The sequence below is a fragment of the Passer domesticus genome, chromosome 2, assembly GCF_036417665.1.
Source record: "Passer domesticus isolate bPasDom1 chromosome 2, bPasDom1.hap1, whole genome shotgun sequence".
NCBI lineage: Eukaryota > Metazoa > Chordata > Aves > Passeriformes > Passeridae > Passer > Passer domesticus.
The window spans coordinates 86333217-86350577 of NC_087475.1; the positions used below are offsets into that span (position 1 = coordinate 86333217).

Sequence of the window (17361 nt, forward strand, 5' to 3'; positions counted from 1 at the left end):
TTAAATCTAGAGTGAATCTACCCTCTTCTAGTTTAGAACCATTGTTCCATGTCCTGTTGCATCAAGTCCTGCTAAATCCAGCAGGATTGTATCCCAGCTGCCCTACATGTGCCAAACCCTTTCAGAAATTCACTTGTGCTGTCCATGATAGTGTGGGGTTCTTTATGGATGACTCCTTCAATTTTCAGTTCCTAAATAAAAGTCTGCCTTTTTTCTTTCTAACAAGGAGACCTTCAGAAAGATCATTTGCATTCTTTTTCCTTACCTTAATTCCTTAATTCAGATGGCAGCTAAGAGCAGTACATAGGTTTTGACTTTAAGCTTTTCTTACAACTAAACTGAACTAAAAAAGTCAGACGGATTTACTCAGTTCAAGGAAAGACTGTCAGGAGGTTTTTCGCCACAGTTAAGAGGCGAGTGGGCAGGGCTGTTTCTACAGACTGCTTTTGAGGGAAATACTGCCACAAGCAATGAACTTGAACGTCTCTGTGTTCTGATCTTTCCTCTTCTTCTTTTGTCCTTCATCTGCCAGCTCAGGCATTTTCTCTGTGTCCATGTGTTTGATCGTGATGCCCTTAGCTTTTACCTGGCATTCTACCAAGGGCTCTGTCTATCCTGAGGTTGTTTAACATTAGACAGGTGCATTCAACCCAAAATGGACGAGGTACATTTTGCTTTATCTTCCCTTACTCTCAAGCAAAAAGGCCACAGCCAAGGCTAAAGACAAGAGATTGTACTGTGTCTGTACTTCTAGGCACTTATCAGACTGAGCAGATCACAGGTGAGTGCCATGAGAATGTAAAAAATCCTATGCAAAGAGATTATCAGATTACTGCAATTATTCTTCCTATGTCTCTGTAAGGAGGGGATTCTCATTTTGCAGGTGCAGTAAAGAGACATAAACAGACCTGCTGACATGACTGGTATCACACGGAAAGGCTGTAGAGATTATTTTTCATTAATAACATTCTTCCCAATGAATTATAACTTTCTGGATTTTTTTCCTATGGAGATCTGTTGAAGTTTTATCCTGAGAAAAAGGGTAAATCCTATATATATGCATGTATATTTATATATACCAATAAAATATAAAAGTGGTAAGTTTAAAAATATTTATAATGACAAATTAAAATATTTGTTATTACTAACTTGGCTGAGGACGGCTAAGCAGTCATGATAACCATTTTCACACATTAAAACCTTTAAATGAGAATGAGGTATGTGAGAAGTATTTTGAGGAGCAACAGAAATTAATTGGAGTGAGATTTCCCATGGCACCTATCCTCAGTCAAGGTAAGAACTTACATTTCTTGCAGAAAAAGTGGGACTGAGGATGCATGGAATTTTCTTCTTACAACGAAAAATGGTTAGCAGAAACAGTATTTTCTCCTTATTTCCAAATGCCAGGCACACTGTCACCAGAAAACATCTGTGACAAAAGTGTGTTGGAAGGACCAGTGTCTAGGTTGTGAGACACTGGATCAGAGTTAGTATTAAAGACAAATCTTTAATGTGCTCCCATGGGGTGAAATGGCTTTTGTGGAATTTACTTTTCTGGCTTCTGTTCTAAGGCTGATTTGGTCTGCTTGAATTTTGTTGACAGTCTGTCAAATTTTATTTGTCTCTGAGCAATAGGAACATAAAGGCATCAGAGCACCCCTGTCTGTTTTGCCACTGTGGCCCAGATCTTAGCAGAAAGACTTAATTTAATTTTCTTGGGAGTAAAGGGTAACTTCACAAAGCAACAGTGTAAAATTGTCTGATACACCATCTGGCATTGTAAATAGCATTTTGACAATGATTTGGTCTTTCAAGCAAGTTTTTATGGACAAATAAAAAAATTTAAAAGGAAAAGTCTAATTAAAGAAGAGGAAAAAATTGAGACTGCTTTTCCTTGTAAAACAAGAATCCATACAGTCTTATGTAACAGTAGTGAAGGAAACAAAACAAACAAAAACAAACCAAAAACCAGAGGCAATAGGTGGAATCTGTTAATAATTTAATGAAAATATGAGTCTCAGGCTACAAGAAATTGAATTTTACTTCAACTGCAGAAAACACTCTGAACTAGCAGGCCTGGACTGTTGGAATAAATCTCTTCTATTAACATAAGAGATAATTTTATGTAAATGTATTTGGAGACCTTCTAGCAGAGCTGAGCATCTTAGCAGTACCACTTAACTTCTTTGCAGGGTAATTGCATTTAGACCAAGGTCAACTGAAGGAAATAGCTGACTAAATTAGCATTAACCAGGTTCCTGGGGGGCTTGGGCCGTTGTAGACACTTGATCTTGTCTCCAGAAAGGACATGTTGACACTAGAGAAGCCAGCTGCTTCCAATGCACTGTGTTTTATTCAAGCAGGACAAATTTTATCACCCAGGGAGGCAGAAGATTTGGGACTCATCAGGGACAGTCTGGGCCTGAGTATTCCTCCAGTTTCCATCTCTATCTCTTTTAAATGGATTCAGATTCATGCATCTTGCTCCATCTTCTTTTTATTGCTGTGGGTTGGGAATGATGTCCCCTTAGTGGTAACATCTTTCCTTGAAGCATGGAAATAAAGCAATGGTTAGAGTCCTCAGGAGGGTGGGGATGCAGCTGGGTTTGCTGACGAGCTGCTTCTCTGGGAAGAGACAGCCTCCACGCCCATGAGCACGTGTTAGCAGAGTTGGATGAGTGCTGGGAAGCATCAGCCAGGATGGGAACTGAGTATTTTTCCAAGGGTAGGGTGTCAAAAGCATTTGCTACAGCTGCTAAGGTGAGAGGAGGCTTGTTGTTTGCCCACCTTGTGCTGGTTGTAGAAACAGCTGTCAGTGATATGTAATGGAGCAGATGCTTGTGGATATAAAGCTCATCCCCCGTTTACTGAGCTGAGGGTCTAGGTCAATCTGCTTGCACTGTTACTTAGAACTTTAAAACTGCCTGAACATGTGTTATGTGTAGGGCAGCAGGAGAGACACCTGAAACATGTATTTTTTTCTTTACTTGCTTTGACCTCTTAGAAGAAAAAATAGGTAGAAGTGTTCTTCTTGGTTCACAGAAATGTATGATCTTGTTCTTATTATTTTAAAACATTTGTTTTAAAATAATTGTTCAACATTTACTTGAATGTGTGGTACAGAACACCAATTCTTTTGTACTCAGGTGTTAGTATTCATGAAAGAATTTGCAGTGATTCCTTGTCTTCCACAAAATGTTCAGCTCATTTGATAAGCTGAGAGAAGGCAGTTTCAAACCCATCATCTGGTCTCTCTGAAGGATGGAAAAGAAGATGGGGCAGAGCGGAGCAGATAATGAAAAAACTGGGAAGAGAGAGCCTAGGTTGGCTGTTGGCTCAGAGATGTTCTCAGACACGTTCACTTTATGCAAAAAATGCACTGCAGATGGTGACCTGTTGACTTCATTGGGGTTATTCCAAGCATTGACATTTTTCCAAGCATATTCCATGGCATCTTGATACTTTTGAGTTTTGCTCTACCTGTGTGTTAAAGAGTGCATAATACTGTACTGGATTATTGTTTTCCAGTTATTATATATGGAAAGCTGAGTTAGAGTCCTTAATGGGAGAAGCAAAAGAAGTATTAAGGATATTATTCCCCTCATTGGCCCTATCCCAGAAAATGTTCAAGGCCACGTTAGATGGGGCTCTGAGTAAAGCACTCTAGTGGAAGGCAGGCAGTTTGGAACTACATGATCTTTAATATCCCTTCTAGCCCAAACCATTGCACGATTGTTGGATTATTAGCTCCAAATTTGGTCCAAGTCTTTTCCTACATGACTCCTAAGTCAGTGATGATACATCAGAGAAAACTCAGTGACATAAAAATAATTTCCAGTATCTAATTTTCTTGTGACCTATTCCAAAATTGTATGTGAATATAGTCACATCTTAGATTGCAGACACATTTTGGCATTGCTGCTGTAATTTTTGATAATATTGGAGCTCTCTATTTAGATCAGCAGGATTTTTTTAAGACTCCCTGGCAAATGGTCTGTTTGCTGTACTGTGGAATGTAAAAATTGTGCAGCCTTTATTAAATAGAAGTTATACTTTATCTCCTTGCATTACAATCTCAGATTTTTAGGTGGACTGTAAAAAAATAACTGGCTCTTTCCCTAATGATCTGTGTTTATGAAATCATCTTTACAAAACATTGCAGAAATCATCCTTTGCCTCAGTGAACCAGCAAAGCACCATTGCTCCGTTGAAGTGCAGCTGGGATGATTTACTCTAGCTGAGATCTGGTTCTGCACCTGGAGAAACATTGGCTTTCAATCTCTGCTCTCCAGCAGGACAGCACTTAGAAAAATTATTCATTGGGTCACGTTAGCACACTGACACTACAATTTGCTGTTGCTGCTCAGAAAAATAGTTACCTTCAGCCAAAAATTGGGTTCAGACACTCTCACAGACATGTGATGTTTTGTCTTTATGGGAAGTTCCTAAGGTAGCAAGGTAGTAATGACTTAGAAGTCTGGAAACAGGCTTTGGAATGAGAACCAAGAAAAATTGTCTTTGGCTTTACTGCAGGTTTTCTGACTGACCTTGGACAACTGAAAATCATTCCATGTTTTATTTCCTCTCTCTGTAAAATACCAATCTGGCTGTATTAATCCATGTTTGTAAAGGTCCTTGAAATCCTTAGATAAAAGAGCATATTACAGATCACAGAGTAGTTGGAATAGATGTAGCCTATAAAATGGTGCCATCTACCAAACTTGGGAAGAAAAAGAGGGGAAGAGAAAGCCCATCCTATTAGTGTGCTCAGCTTCCCAGGCAGATTGTAAGGAAGCTTTCTGAACCCAGCAAATTTTCTGTCATGGTTTTCCCAAATGGGAAAGAAATGAGCTGCCAAGCCTTCGTCAGGATCTTTTGTAGCTTTTGTGCCTTAAGTATGTCCATGTACTGCATGGTAATTTTCAGCTCTCTTTGATTTTAAAATGCACTTTGGTTTAATTAGGGCAATACTGTTAAGACACTACTGGCTGTTAGGAAAAGGTTCTTCACTCAGAGGGGTGGGTGGGCAGTGGAAGCACCTCCTGAGGCTCCTGAGGAATGTTGTGGCACCAAGCCTTCCAGAGTTGTGGAAGTGTTTGGACAACACTTTCAGGAACGTGGAATGATTTGAGGGCTGTTCTGTGTAGGACCAGGAGCTGGGCTCAGTGATCCTTGTAAGGCCCTTCCATCTCAGGAGAGTCTGTGAAATTCCAATGTGATGATGTGAATCCTACAGAAGTTTATACTTAATTAAGTATATGCTGCAGCAGTTGATTTTGTATAGTAGGGTAATTGTAAACCTCACTTTGATTATCCCAGGTTTTTACACAATGCCTGAGAAAGCCTTCAAGGGCAGCATCAAAACATCAAAATACACGGCATGACCTCCAGCTTTACAGGTTATAAAGGTCTTGGCTTTCTAATCTGTAGGAATTCCCGGCCACATCAACAGAGGAAGAAAATGCATTTGTCAAAAAGACTTACTTCTTATCATTTTTCTCTTCCTTGCAGACATGCATGTGTGATTCGAGGCCAGGTGATGACAGCAGATGGGACCCCTTTAGTTGGAGTCAACATCAGCTTTGTCAACAATCCTCTGTTTGGATACACAATCAGCAGACAAGATGGCAGGTAGGATGTCTGTATGGAATTTACAGTGTTCAGGCAGCAGTAACGGCATTATTGCCATGACCACTAAAGAGAAATTCCTTCCAAGAGCATGTTTATTATTCATGCCTTTTGAAGAGGTTGGTACATTATTGTTGGTTGTTTTGGAGCTGCATCTGGCTGGTGACCAGTCCCCAGTGCTGTTCCTTGCTCTTCAGTTCCAGGCCAGTCTTGTTCAATGTATTTATCAACAGCCTGGATGCAGGAGTTGAATGCACCAGTAGCAAGATGCTGATGGTACCAAACTGGAAGGTACTCATGATGCTCCTGAGGAACAAGAGACCTTGCAGAGCAATCTAGATACATTGGAGCATTGGTTTGTGATGAATGGGATGAATTTTAAAAAGTCAAAATGCTGAATTTTCTGCACCTGGAACAAAGTAACACCAGGCACAAGTATAAACTGGGAGAGGAGTGGCTGGAGAACAGCCCTGCAGACAGGGATCTGGGGGTGCTGGCCAGCAACAGCTGAATAGAAGCTGTGTCTTGGCAGCCAAGAGGGCAAACCCCATCCTGTGGTGTATCAAACACAGCACGACCAGCCAGTCAAAAAGGTGGCTGTCCTGCTGTATCCAGTGTTGGGGCAGCCTCACTCAGAACACTGCGTGCAGTTCTGGGCCCCACAATTTAAGAAAGGTGTTCAGATCCCTTAATGTGTTCAGAGGAGGGCAAGAAAGTGGTGACAAGGCTGGAAGGAATATCCTGTGAGCAGCACCTGAGGACTCCGAGTTTCTCCAGTTCAGAGAAAAGGAGACTTGAAGGGTGACCTCATTGCTTCCTACAGCTTCCTGAGGAGCGAGTGTGGAGAGGGAAGTACTGAGCTCACCTCCTTGGTATCCACTGATAGGACTCATGGGAATGGTTCAAAACTGCACCAGGGGAGATTTAGACTGGACATGAAGAAACATTTCTTAACTGAGAGGGTGCTTAAACACTGAAACAGGCTTCCAGTTAAGGAAACTTCCCTATCTATCCAGAAGCCACTCTGGCAGTCACGCTCGCACCACCTGAGCTGGGACTGAAGTCCCTTTGCAGCCACACCCCACACTCACACAGTCACACTGGGGTTCCTTATCCTCTAGACCTCAGATTTCCCATAGCAGTGTCTCAGATATCCAGATCCCTAAAACAATTTAATCTTGGTGCAATAACTAAATAACAAAACAGCCCAAGCTGGTGCCTGCAAGGAGGGACCCTGGACAAAGGAAACCCTGGACTTTTATCCCCTCACAGTCTAAGCATGGGAAAGTCTGGAGCTGTCGGCTCCTGTCCTCTCTCCATGTGGTTTCTTGGCAGTTCCCTGCCTCTTGCCTCAGGCTTTGGCTTGGCCTCCTCCTGCCCCCCAAGGAGCTCAACTGCAGCTCACACTGCAGTTGTACACCAGGCCACCAACACCAAATGTAACCTCAGCATTCCTAGAGGCATTCAATGCCACAAGCCTGTCAGTGTTCAAGAGGCATTTGGATAATGCCCTAAATAATGTGATTTAATTTGATCAGCCCTGAACTGGTAAGGCAGCTTGACTTGATGATCCTTGTACTTTCCTAATAAATGAATAGCCTTCTCTCTTCTCTTCTCTTCTCTTCTCTTCTCTTCTCTTCTCTTCTCTTCTCTTCTCTTCTCTTCTCTTCTCTTCTCTTCTCTTCTCTTCTCTTCTCTTCTCTTCTCTTCTCTTCTCTTCTCTTCTCTCCTCTCCTCTCCTCTCCTCTCCTCTCCTCTCCTCTCCTCTCCTCTCCTCTCCTCTCCTCTCCTCTCCTCTCCTCTCCTCTCCTCTCCTCTCCTCTCCTCTCCTCTCCTCTCCTCTCCTCTCCTCTCCTCTCCTCTCCTCTCCTCTCTCCCCCCTCCCCTCTCCCCCCTTCCCTTCCCTTCCCTTCCCTTCCCTTCCCTTCCCTTCCCTTCCCTTCCCTTCCCTTCCCTTCCCTTCCCTTCCCTTCCCTTCCCTTCCCTTCCCTTCCCTTCCCTTCCCTTCCCTTCCCTTCCCTTCCCTTCCCTTCCCTTCCCTTCCCTTCCCTTCCCTTCCCTTCCCTTCCCTTCCCTTCCCTTCCCTTCCCTTCCCTTCCCTTCCCTTCCCTTCCCTTCATTATTTATTTACTTAGTGATATCACCTAGAATCTTTAGCCAGCAATTTGGTAACACAGTGCCCATGCATATAAAAAGATGTCTCCTGCTCCCAGCAGATCTATTCTTGCTAATTCATGTTGAAAGTATTAAGAGGAAGTCATTAAGATTACAGTTGTGTTAGAGGCAGAATCTGAGCAATCATGCTCAACCAAAAGAAAAGCAGTGCAAATTGGGAATGCCTTTCATCTTATCTTTTGTTTGTCAGTGCTAATTGGCTCCCTTTCTTTTAAGAACAAAAGCGTAACAGAAGGGGTTCCAGCTGCATACGTATTGACTACTAACCACTAGCACTTGGGAGAGGATTTATGGATTTTAGCACCTCTCCAATCCACAACTTTCATTTGAGTTGGCCAGAGGAACAGATAGAATTGTAGTGAAAAAGAACATGTGCTAGCAACGTGTGCTTGATGCTGTCCTGTTCACACTCAGGGATGTTTGCACCTACTGTAACACTGGTGGGGACTGGGAGGCTTTCCAAGTGATGCTCCAACTCTTCAGTGTTGTGACAATAAAATGCAGATGATAAAGAGGCATTCCAGGAAAAGGACACCCCTGTAGCTGGTGTCTTCTTATTGCCAGTAGCTTAGGCATTACTGCAAAAAGGAGAAAATTTGAACATTTGTGTTAAGGGTATCTCTGGCAACCTTACTGAATCTACTTTATGGGAAAGTGGAATCCAAACCACACTGTCATGGTCAGCTTGCTGTGTATGGACCAGCACAAAATCTGTAACCAGTAGAACAGATATATATGACTAAAAGATTGCTGGACAACAATGCATGTCATAACCTTTTGTTCTGTCTGTTTCCTTGTGTGTGTACAATACCCAAATGCAATATGTAATAATTCATTTAGATTACAAGTGCTCTGAGGAAAGAAGTCATCTCTTTGCATTGCAGTTGTTCTGTACCTAGCACAGAGGGTCCGTATTGTAAACTGGACCTCTAGCCAGCAAACATGAAAGCTAAAGGGACAGAGCATGGAGGTGACTGCTGCTATCCAGTCTCCAGACCTTTGTATTATTCAAGCAACTATTTCTTTCTGATTCTTGGGTGGTGAGAGGTAAACTCCTGCACTACAAATCTACTTCTACTGGCAGTTTAAGCTAGGGGTGCTCCTTCCATGCTATGTCCTTCCCCAGGTCCAGCTGAGCAGGGGCACAGGGCAGAAGGCAATTCAGCCAGAGCATGAGTATGCTCCACCAGGCTTTAGTGGACTCCTGGTTCCTTGGAGTGGCTGCCAGCCTCCAGAAGGTAAATTAGTTTCAAGGAGCTCAGCACTGCAGTTTGCTGACTCAGCCCCCAGTAGACACTCAGCTCTAAGTGATAAAAATGACAGAGATCAGCTGTCTCAGAGCAAGGAATCTGTGACCAAGTGAGATTCATCCTAAAGCTGTGATTTCTGTAGGCAGCTGGTGGGGGTCAGTGTATCCCTGACTCTGTCGTGTCAGCTCTTCTGATTTTACTTTTTTCATCTTCCTCTCAAGACAATCTGCTTCTACAGAAACCTGATGTACAAACATCAAACAAATTTTCCAGTTGCAGTGCTGAGCCTCCAGAATAATGAATATACCTTCCAACTTGGCTAAGGGATGCATGCAGGTATTTTCTCAAATGAATAGGCACATCAGTGAATCTGTGTACTCTGTAGGTACTCTATGGACAAAAACCACTTGTCCGTAAATGGGCAAGTTAAAGAACACCAAAATCCATAGAACCATGGAATGGTTTGAGTTGGAAGTGACCTTAAAGGTCATCTAGCTCCAACTCCCCTGCCATGAGCAGGGACAGCTCTCACTAGACCAGGTCGCTCAAAGTCCCATGAAATCTATGCTTGAGTCCAGTGACTTCCTCAGGGTCTCTAAATTACCTTGAACTATAATAAGGCCATTCAAGCTAAAATTTGTCAGGGCAGAAAGTGTTGTCAGATATCCCTGATTTCTAATCCCAGCCACACTGCTGATTTAGTGGATACCATTAGATGCATCTCTTGACTTTCCCAGTCCAGAGAACCAGCCTGTGAAAGAGAGTTAATATTTGCTTGTGTTCCTTACTGATTTTTATAGTATTTATTTTAATACTATTTTTATAGAACTTTCAAGATCATGTAAAGAATTAATGCTATTCCAGTTTCTATTATCTTTTCTATGGGTTTGAATAATTTTTTTTAATAGAACATGTCACATCAGCTTTTGTACAGCGAAGTTTTCATGTGATTGAGTCAAGTTTGTTTTAAGAAATTGATGCTCTTAGACAAGAAGCAGGTTCTCCTGAGCTACACTAGCAGGCTGCATGCAGTCCGGAGCATTCCCAGTCCAGAGCAGTGCACAGTCATAGAGGGTCATCTCTCCCACCTTCAGTGTCATTCTGGTTTGGAGAATAAATGGGAGCACACATGCAAGCAGTTACCTTGTTCCAGGGGTCATGAGATAACTGCATAAAACTCAGCAGGTTTATTATTTGGCATATTCACCATAGGAATATCTATTCTTGAAAATGTGCACTGAGTTGCCTTAAATTAATTTAGTAAATCAGTTTACTGATAGCAGGGAAATAACTGGGGTTTCAAAGTAAGGGAATTTAAAGATACAATTGCATCAGTTTAGCTAGATTGGTTCTTAAGCTGATTTTGTTGCTCCAGGTTTGGGGGTTTTGGGGCTTCTTTTTGTCATGATAAAATCTCCAAATGAGTAAGTAAAATTTCAGTTTTAGAATTACAGTGAGGTAAATTTTTCACCTCTGTAAGGGGACTCACTTTATTCCAGGTCTCTCCTATAACATTGCTCAGATACAGCCTGAAACAGTGAAACCCTGGTCCTGTTTAAGTCACATTACTTAGACTGAGCAAAACTCCTATAACTTCAAGGCTTGCATATGTTTTTAGCCTAATTACTGCACCAGAGACTTTGTTATATAACAGGGCATGAATATAAAGTGACAACTCTCAAACTACTCTGTTGTGTGCGTTTCTCTGTAAAGCAAAGTTAACAGGCAGTTCAAAGTATCAGTACTGGATTATAAACTACATTTTTAAATAAAGTTTTAAATTTGATTAAAGTGGTAGTTTAAAGAGGCTGCAAGTCCTCAGTATCCCTGGGTTGGGTTGTAGGAACAACTGTTAATAAAACAGCAAGAAAGTCTCCAGATTTTTTCCATATTGTATTCACCACCTTTTGCATGGCTTTCTCAGAAATACCAAAAACAATGAACTTTCAGAGAAGAGAGATGAGAAAGGGTTACATTTTTCTGTGAGATTTTTATTTTTTGAGCCCGCTTTAGATAAATAGATAATTTCATCCTTCAGCTTGTCTCTCCAGAGTCTTTAAAGAAAAACAACAAAACTACTGTACAACAAGTATGATTTTTACTGAGTGATAAAAAATACATCAGAGATGAGCAGCAAAAACAGAAATAAAATCATCTTATTCCTTCAATCCCAGGACAGTTTTCCTTTTGTTAAATTTAATTTCACTGAGGGAAACTGGGAGGTTTTCAATTTGTTTTTTTCTGTTCGGTTTTGGGTTTACCTTTTTTTCAGTTCATCAAGGTAACTTGAAAGCTGCACCCTGGAGCTCTGGGAAAACCAGCTTGTGAGGGACACTGCTTGCTAAAAAATACTGCATGGCTCTGTTTTCACAGCTGACATGGAGGTGGTGCTTTCCCTTCTGCATCCTGTTTTGAGGATGCCGGAGAAGCCATTTCCCCCCAGCAGATTCCATCCCTGATCCAGGCTCAGTGAAGCCAAAGGGATGAAACAGAGGTGTTTGCAAATAAGACCTCTTCCAACTTGCCTAAAAACTTGTTGAGAATCATTTGTAATGTTTATTTCTTCCCTCCTGTTGGCTTGTTCAGTTCCTGGATCCATGCAGAGCAAGCATCTCCCTCCCAGCTGAAGGAGTTGCCAAATGCTAATTGACTGTTAAAAACATTCACATCAGGGTACAAACGTTGTGCAGCTTTCCTGGCAGGGACCAGCAGGTTACTCCTGAGGCTGCTGCAAGCCAAGCTCCATAGGTCTGGGAACATGATGCCCCAACTTGAGTGGTAGAATAAACATGGCTTTGGCTTTTTGAAGTACTTTCCACTTCCTCTCATGGACTAAATTCAACATTCTTTAATGAATAACCTTTTCATAATTCTATTTCCTAAATAGCACCTCAGTCCATAAACCATGAAATAAAAAGGTTCCCCCAAAAAAAAGATTGACAAAGACTTTTTTTAGGAATAGTTCATGCCCATTGTTGATCCTCTGGGATTTTGCACCCAATCTGAAAGACTCACAATTAATTTTCAAAAATAATTTTTAGATACTTTTTTCACCTTTTTTCTTACCATGTATTTACAAGGTGCATCAAGTCTGGCTTTGGGCAATCAAGAGTGTTTCAGATCCCAGTTCTCAGCCAGAGAAGCACTTAAGCTTGTAGCTCTTTAAGCACATGAGCAGCTCTGCTGAAACCAGTGAGTCTGATCACATGTATGAACTCTCAGTGAGAGTGGCATACAGCAGTACCAAGCATGAAAGTGAGAAGCAGGGATGAGAAAACTTTCTTTACCTGAAGCGTGTTTGGCATTGTAACTGAAGAGACAGTGAGAAAAACACAAAGGAGCAAAAACAAGAGGTCATCAATTTCTGTTTAAATACTTTCCTTTCTTACTTAACACCTCTTTTTTTTGGGTCTGTGCATAGTAGATATATCCCTGTGGTACTTGATAAAATCTTCATCTGTGACAAGATATTAAGTTTAAATACAAAACTAAGAAAACTACCAGAACCTTATCCCAAAATCTTTTCATCTAGAGGATGAACATTTTCCTTATCAAGGTAACATTTTTTCACACAGCTCTGGAAGGCTGTCTGTTATCCAACACCAACGCAGGCAGATAAGCCACTTGGCAGGAGGTAGCTTAGGGTGAAGTCAGAGACCACAGGCAGTGATTCATCTGCCCTGCTCTAAATGTTTGAGTCAAAAAAGAGGTTGTGCAGAGTGCTGTGGCACACAGACACCCTGCACTATATGTATTTCTAGTAGACGAGGTTCAGTCCACGACTGGGCGCTCCGTGTTCCCTGGGCTGCATTAGGTATTAGTCAGGTTAGCAGAGATACCAAGACAATTCATATGGGGATGTGTCAGAGAAAGCTCTTTCCAAGTAGTTTATTTCATCACGTGAACTGATCCAATCTGTGCATTTGTTTGGATAATCTCTATGTTAAAAAAAAAAGAAAGAAAAAAGAAAATTAGTATATATGGCCAAAATAAGTTGGTTCTAGAAAAGCACCAATAAAGATAAACATGTTTCAAAGAAGGGATGGGTATGATTTCAATATACATGAGGACAGAGAAGGTGAGCTTGGACTCCTGCCTCCAACACTTGCTGTTACCCAGATAAACCCTATTTGGGCTGTAGATTTTAGGTTCATAAAATGAGACTGATGACATTTCTTGCAGTTATTTTTCTGGGCTCCTTGCTAGAGAGTTGAAACAAACAGATGGGGTAGTGTTTGCACTAATTTTGTATTCCATCTCTTAAAACAGCTTTGATCTTGTTACCATTGGTGGAATCTCCATTATCCTGCACTTTGAGCGGGCTCCTTTCATCACCCAGGAGCACACGCTGTGGTTGCCGTGGGATCGTTTCTTCGTGATGGAAACCATAGTCATGAGGCACGAAGAGAATGAGATCCCAAGCTGTGACCTCAGTAACTTCGCCCGGCCCAACCCTGTGGTCTCTCCTTCTCCGCTCACTGCTTTTGCAACTTCCTGCTCAGAGAAAGGTCCTATTGTTCCTGAAATCCAGGTATGAGCTGTCTGAGCTGAGGGACAATAACTCATAAAATCATAGAATGGTTTGGGCTGGAAGGGATCTTAAAGGTCATGTAGTCCCAGCCCCCTGCCCCACCTTCCATTAGACCAGGTTGATCAGAGCCCCATCCAACCTGACATCGAATTGGGTTTGGGGCATCCACAATTTCTCTGGACAGCCTCTGCCAGTGCCTCCTCATCCCCATCTTCTTTCTGTGCTTCTTTTGACAGCTTTGAGCAACACACATGTGACTATTCCCCTGCTTTCCTAACAACAAGCATTCCCCATTTGTTACCCCATTTTTTAGACATTTGGCAGGAGCACTCACTCCCAGGCATTCGCTTTACCAGATTTTTTTCCCCTGTCTCTGAGAGATGGAGGCAAAGCACTTGTGGCTGATAACACATGAGCTGGGACCCTTGTGTGACCAGCAACAAGCCCTTGGTCTCAGCCCTTTGGCATTCAACGTGCCCAGCACCAGGCTGATGCCCTTCTGGCTGATGCTTTAATGCCTGTCTTCTGTTCAGGAGCAAATCCCACCCACTTGCCTCTATAAATCTTGGTGGTGGAGTGTTGGAGTGAACTTTGTCTTGGTTGGAAGTCACACCCCCCTACTCTACTCAGCTGCTGAGACATGCAGTCAGCCAGCAGATGGATGAGAAGGGGCCAGCCTGCAAAGCACCTCAGTTTTATTGCATTTCATGACATTTAGAATAGATGAGCAGAGTGAGAGGGTTACCTTTAATTTCTCATCCCCATTTTCCTTTTTTATGACTAAGTGTGAGTCAGATAAAGAACCTTAACAATCTGGTGTGGCTTCAAAGTATTTTGTCAGATGGAAAGTTGTGTTTTAAACTGAATAGTCCAAAGAACCAAATTATCCATTTTCCTTAAAAAACACTAATTCTGTTGAAACATATGGATGTAGCAGCATTCAGCCTTTCCTACCTTGAACATGCTGTTCTCTGGATTTTATATGCCAGCATTCAGTATGTCCTGAGTATTGCTTTTAGTGACAATAATCTGCCAAGGTGGAAATAATAAGTGGAGACAAATTGTGTGCTTCCAGCGTGATTCCACTGGGGTTACAGTACCATTAATGAGGAAAGAAGTAACTTTATACCTCCTGATTTTAATAAACCATGTGCTAAACCCAGCAACAAATAAAGCTAGTGGTCTCTTTGCTCTTCTCTCTGGACCAAGTCTTATGATCCTTTTTCACACTAATTTGCAATTATGGTCCCCGTGTTTGTCCCAGAATAATTACTAATTAAGTCTTGTATCTTGTAAAGTCCATCATGTTATAAATTCTTGGTTCAGAATCTTGGTTTCCACATCTTTTTTGTGAAATAAACAAACACCATAAAAGATAATGGTCAGTGCTGCCTGGGAAAAAGCAAATATCTGATAGAGTGCATCTATGATCATAACCTCAGTCATTATTTGGTACCACAAACACCTTCCAGTAGACTAGGCTGCTCAGAGCCCCATCCAATCTGATTTTGAATGTTTTTGGAGTTGGGGCATCTACCATCTCTCTGGGCAACCTGTGTCAATGTTTTACCACCCTCAGCAAAGATATTTAGTACCATTTGAAATACCCTGATGATAGCCTGCTTGACTTCCAACTGCCAATCCAGAATGATCCCCCTGTCAGTGTCCTGCATTTTATCTTCTGGATCTTTGTGAATGGCAGATCACTTGGACATCCCAAGTCCCACTAGACACTGGTAGTTATGGAATCTAATACATAAGAAAGATAAATTTTGAGATTACATTGAGTTCACGTACAGTTGTGCCAAATATCCGAGTTCCCATTTAAGTGGACAGAAATCTAACCAATACATCAGTGGAGCCTACACATCACTTAAGCTGGCCTCCCTGAAGCTTTCTGGTTCTCACTGATGGTATCAGTTAGATTCCACTGGCTGAAATTGATGGTATCAGTTTGATTGCACTGACTGAATTAATGTGTGTGTTTACATCACATTGTTTATGTGATGTAAACATCACATAAATATGCTCGTGTGAGGTAGCTCATGCTACCTCACATAAGCATATTTATAAGTTGACATCTGGATTTAGATGCCCTTAACTGGAACTGAATCCCTCTCTTAAGTTTACAAGGCAACACCAACCTTCTAAAGAGTTTGTCTGTATCTGTAGGCAAGACCTAAAAGAGCAGTTCAGAGCAGACACCTAACTTAGGTTCCTAAATTGACATAAGATGAATCCCATACATGATGAACACAGTGCTTTTCCTGTGTGCTGTATGTCTGAGCTAAAACCTTTAAATCAATATTTCACCTCAAATATTGACAGCTGAAGGTTAGCAGAGTTTTTGGTGCAGGAGTTTACAAGAGAATCTGATTTGTGGCAGGGTTTTGATTGTACTGCAGTTCAGAAATGGACTACTTTTCATTTCTATACTGGATATACATACAATAAAAAATAACCTAGCTGTCCATTCCTGCAGCTACATTTCATAATACACAGTTCTCAGTAGGAAAATGTTAAATATAAAAGGTGTAAGCACATAGCTGGGTGGAGGTGACAAGCAGATAGCAGGACTGGGAAAGAGGTTTTGACAAGAGGGTAGATAAGAACCCCATAAGCTCCAACAAATAAATGCAGAAAAAAATGCAGTGCTCTCTACCTGGATGCATTCAAAAAACCTAGTAGTACATTTTTAATATTTGATTAAGGTGCCTATAGACAGATTTGGGGCAATTCAGGATGCCCTGAAGTGCCCCTTCAGGCATCCAGCTGTAGCTTCAGAAAGGTGGAGATGTCAGAAAGGTCCATGTCAGAGTTGCCATGCCCTTGCAGAAGTTTTGGATACCACGGAGTGTTTCAAAAGCACTAGATGTGTATGTTAAGGCCCCTGAATCAGACTCAAAATGGTTTTCCTTTTAAAAATTCTCTCTGAGTATCTTACAAAAAAAAAAAAGACATTGACTGTTCCTTGCCTGTCTGCTGGCAGAGTGAAGAGTAGCTGTAAAAGACACATGTAACCCAGCACACAGAAACAAGATTTCCTACCTTATCTCATGCAAAGAGTAGAAAAATTGCTACTAAGACAAGGACAGATTCTCACCACAGAGCCAAGAGAACATGACAGTGAAAATTGCAACCCTGTGTAAATCCCCAGTAAACCTGAAGAATCAGCTCTTCTGCCTGCCCAGCCTTGTGGCTGGGCCTCTTTAAAAGAGCAGATTATATTGGTTAGTCTGGGATAAACCCTAAGAGTCTTACACAAGGCCTGCAGTCACAACGTATGAATGTGTCTGGGCCAAACAGCAATTATCAAATAGAAATAAGGGCAGAATTTAGCTCTTATTACTTCTAGTACATTCAGATTATTTTAAAGCTTGTTTTCCCCCTTTTCTCCCACTGATATCCTACTGAATTATACACCCCCCTACCAGTGCCATGTTTTGTTGCTAGTTTGTCACCACTTACAAACCTACAAAAACATTTTGAATCCCCTGAATTACTATCTGAACCCTCTCTTCAAGCAGATGTCTTTAAACACAGCCCCTTGTGCTGCTCAGTGCCTTGGCAGCGTTGGGCTGACCTTTTCTTTGGAATGGTAGACAGCAGAGATAGATCACAACAGAGAGAAATCATTACTTATGACAAGGATCTGAAGCAGACTTTCTAAATAGTATCTCCTGGCAATTATTTTTGCCTGTTTTTATTCTAATGGGCTTACATATGAAGACAGATATGTTACAAGGGACCACCTTTACTACAGTTTGGCTGAGCACA

At 41.6% G+C, this 17361-nt stretch overlaps 1 protein-coding gene across 25 annotated transcripts in view; it reads left to right on the top strand.

Moving 5' to 3' along the window:
* The window catches only part of TENM4 (teneurin transmembrane protein 4), a 1559611-nt gene that overhangs the window by 1468529 nt on the left and 73721 nt on the right, over positions 1–17361 (top strand). For all 25 annotated transcript variants that reach the window (XM_064409696.1, XM_064409697.1, XM_064409701.1 and 22 more), the window contains 2 exons: positions 5512–5631; positions 13323–13584. In XM_064409696.1, coding sequence (XP_064265766.1) covers positions 5512–5631; positions 13323–13584 — 382 coding nt within the window. The remainder of the gene's footprint in view (positions 1–5511; positions 5632–13322; positions 13585–17361) is intronic.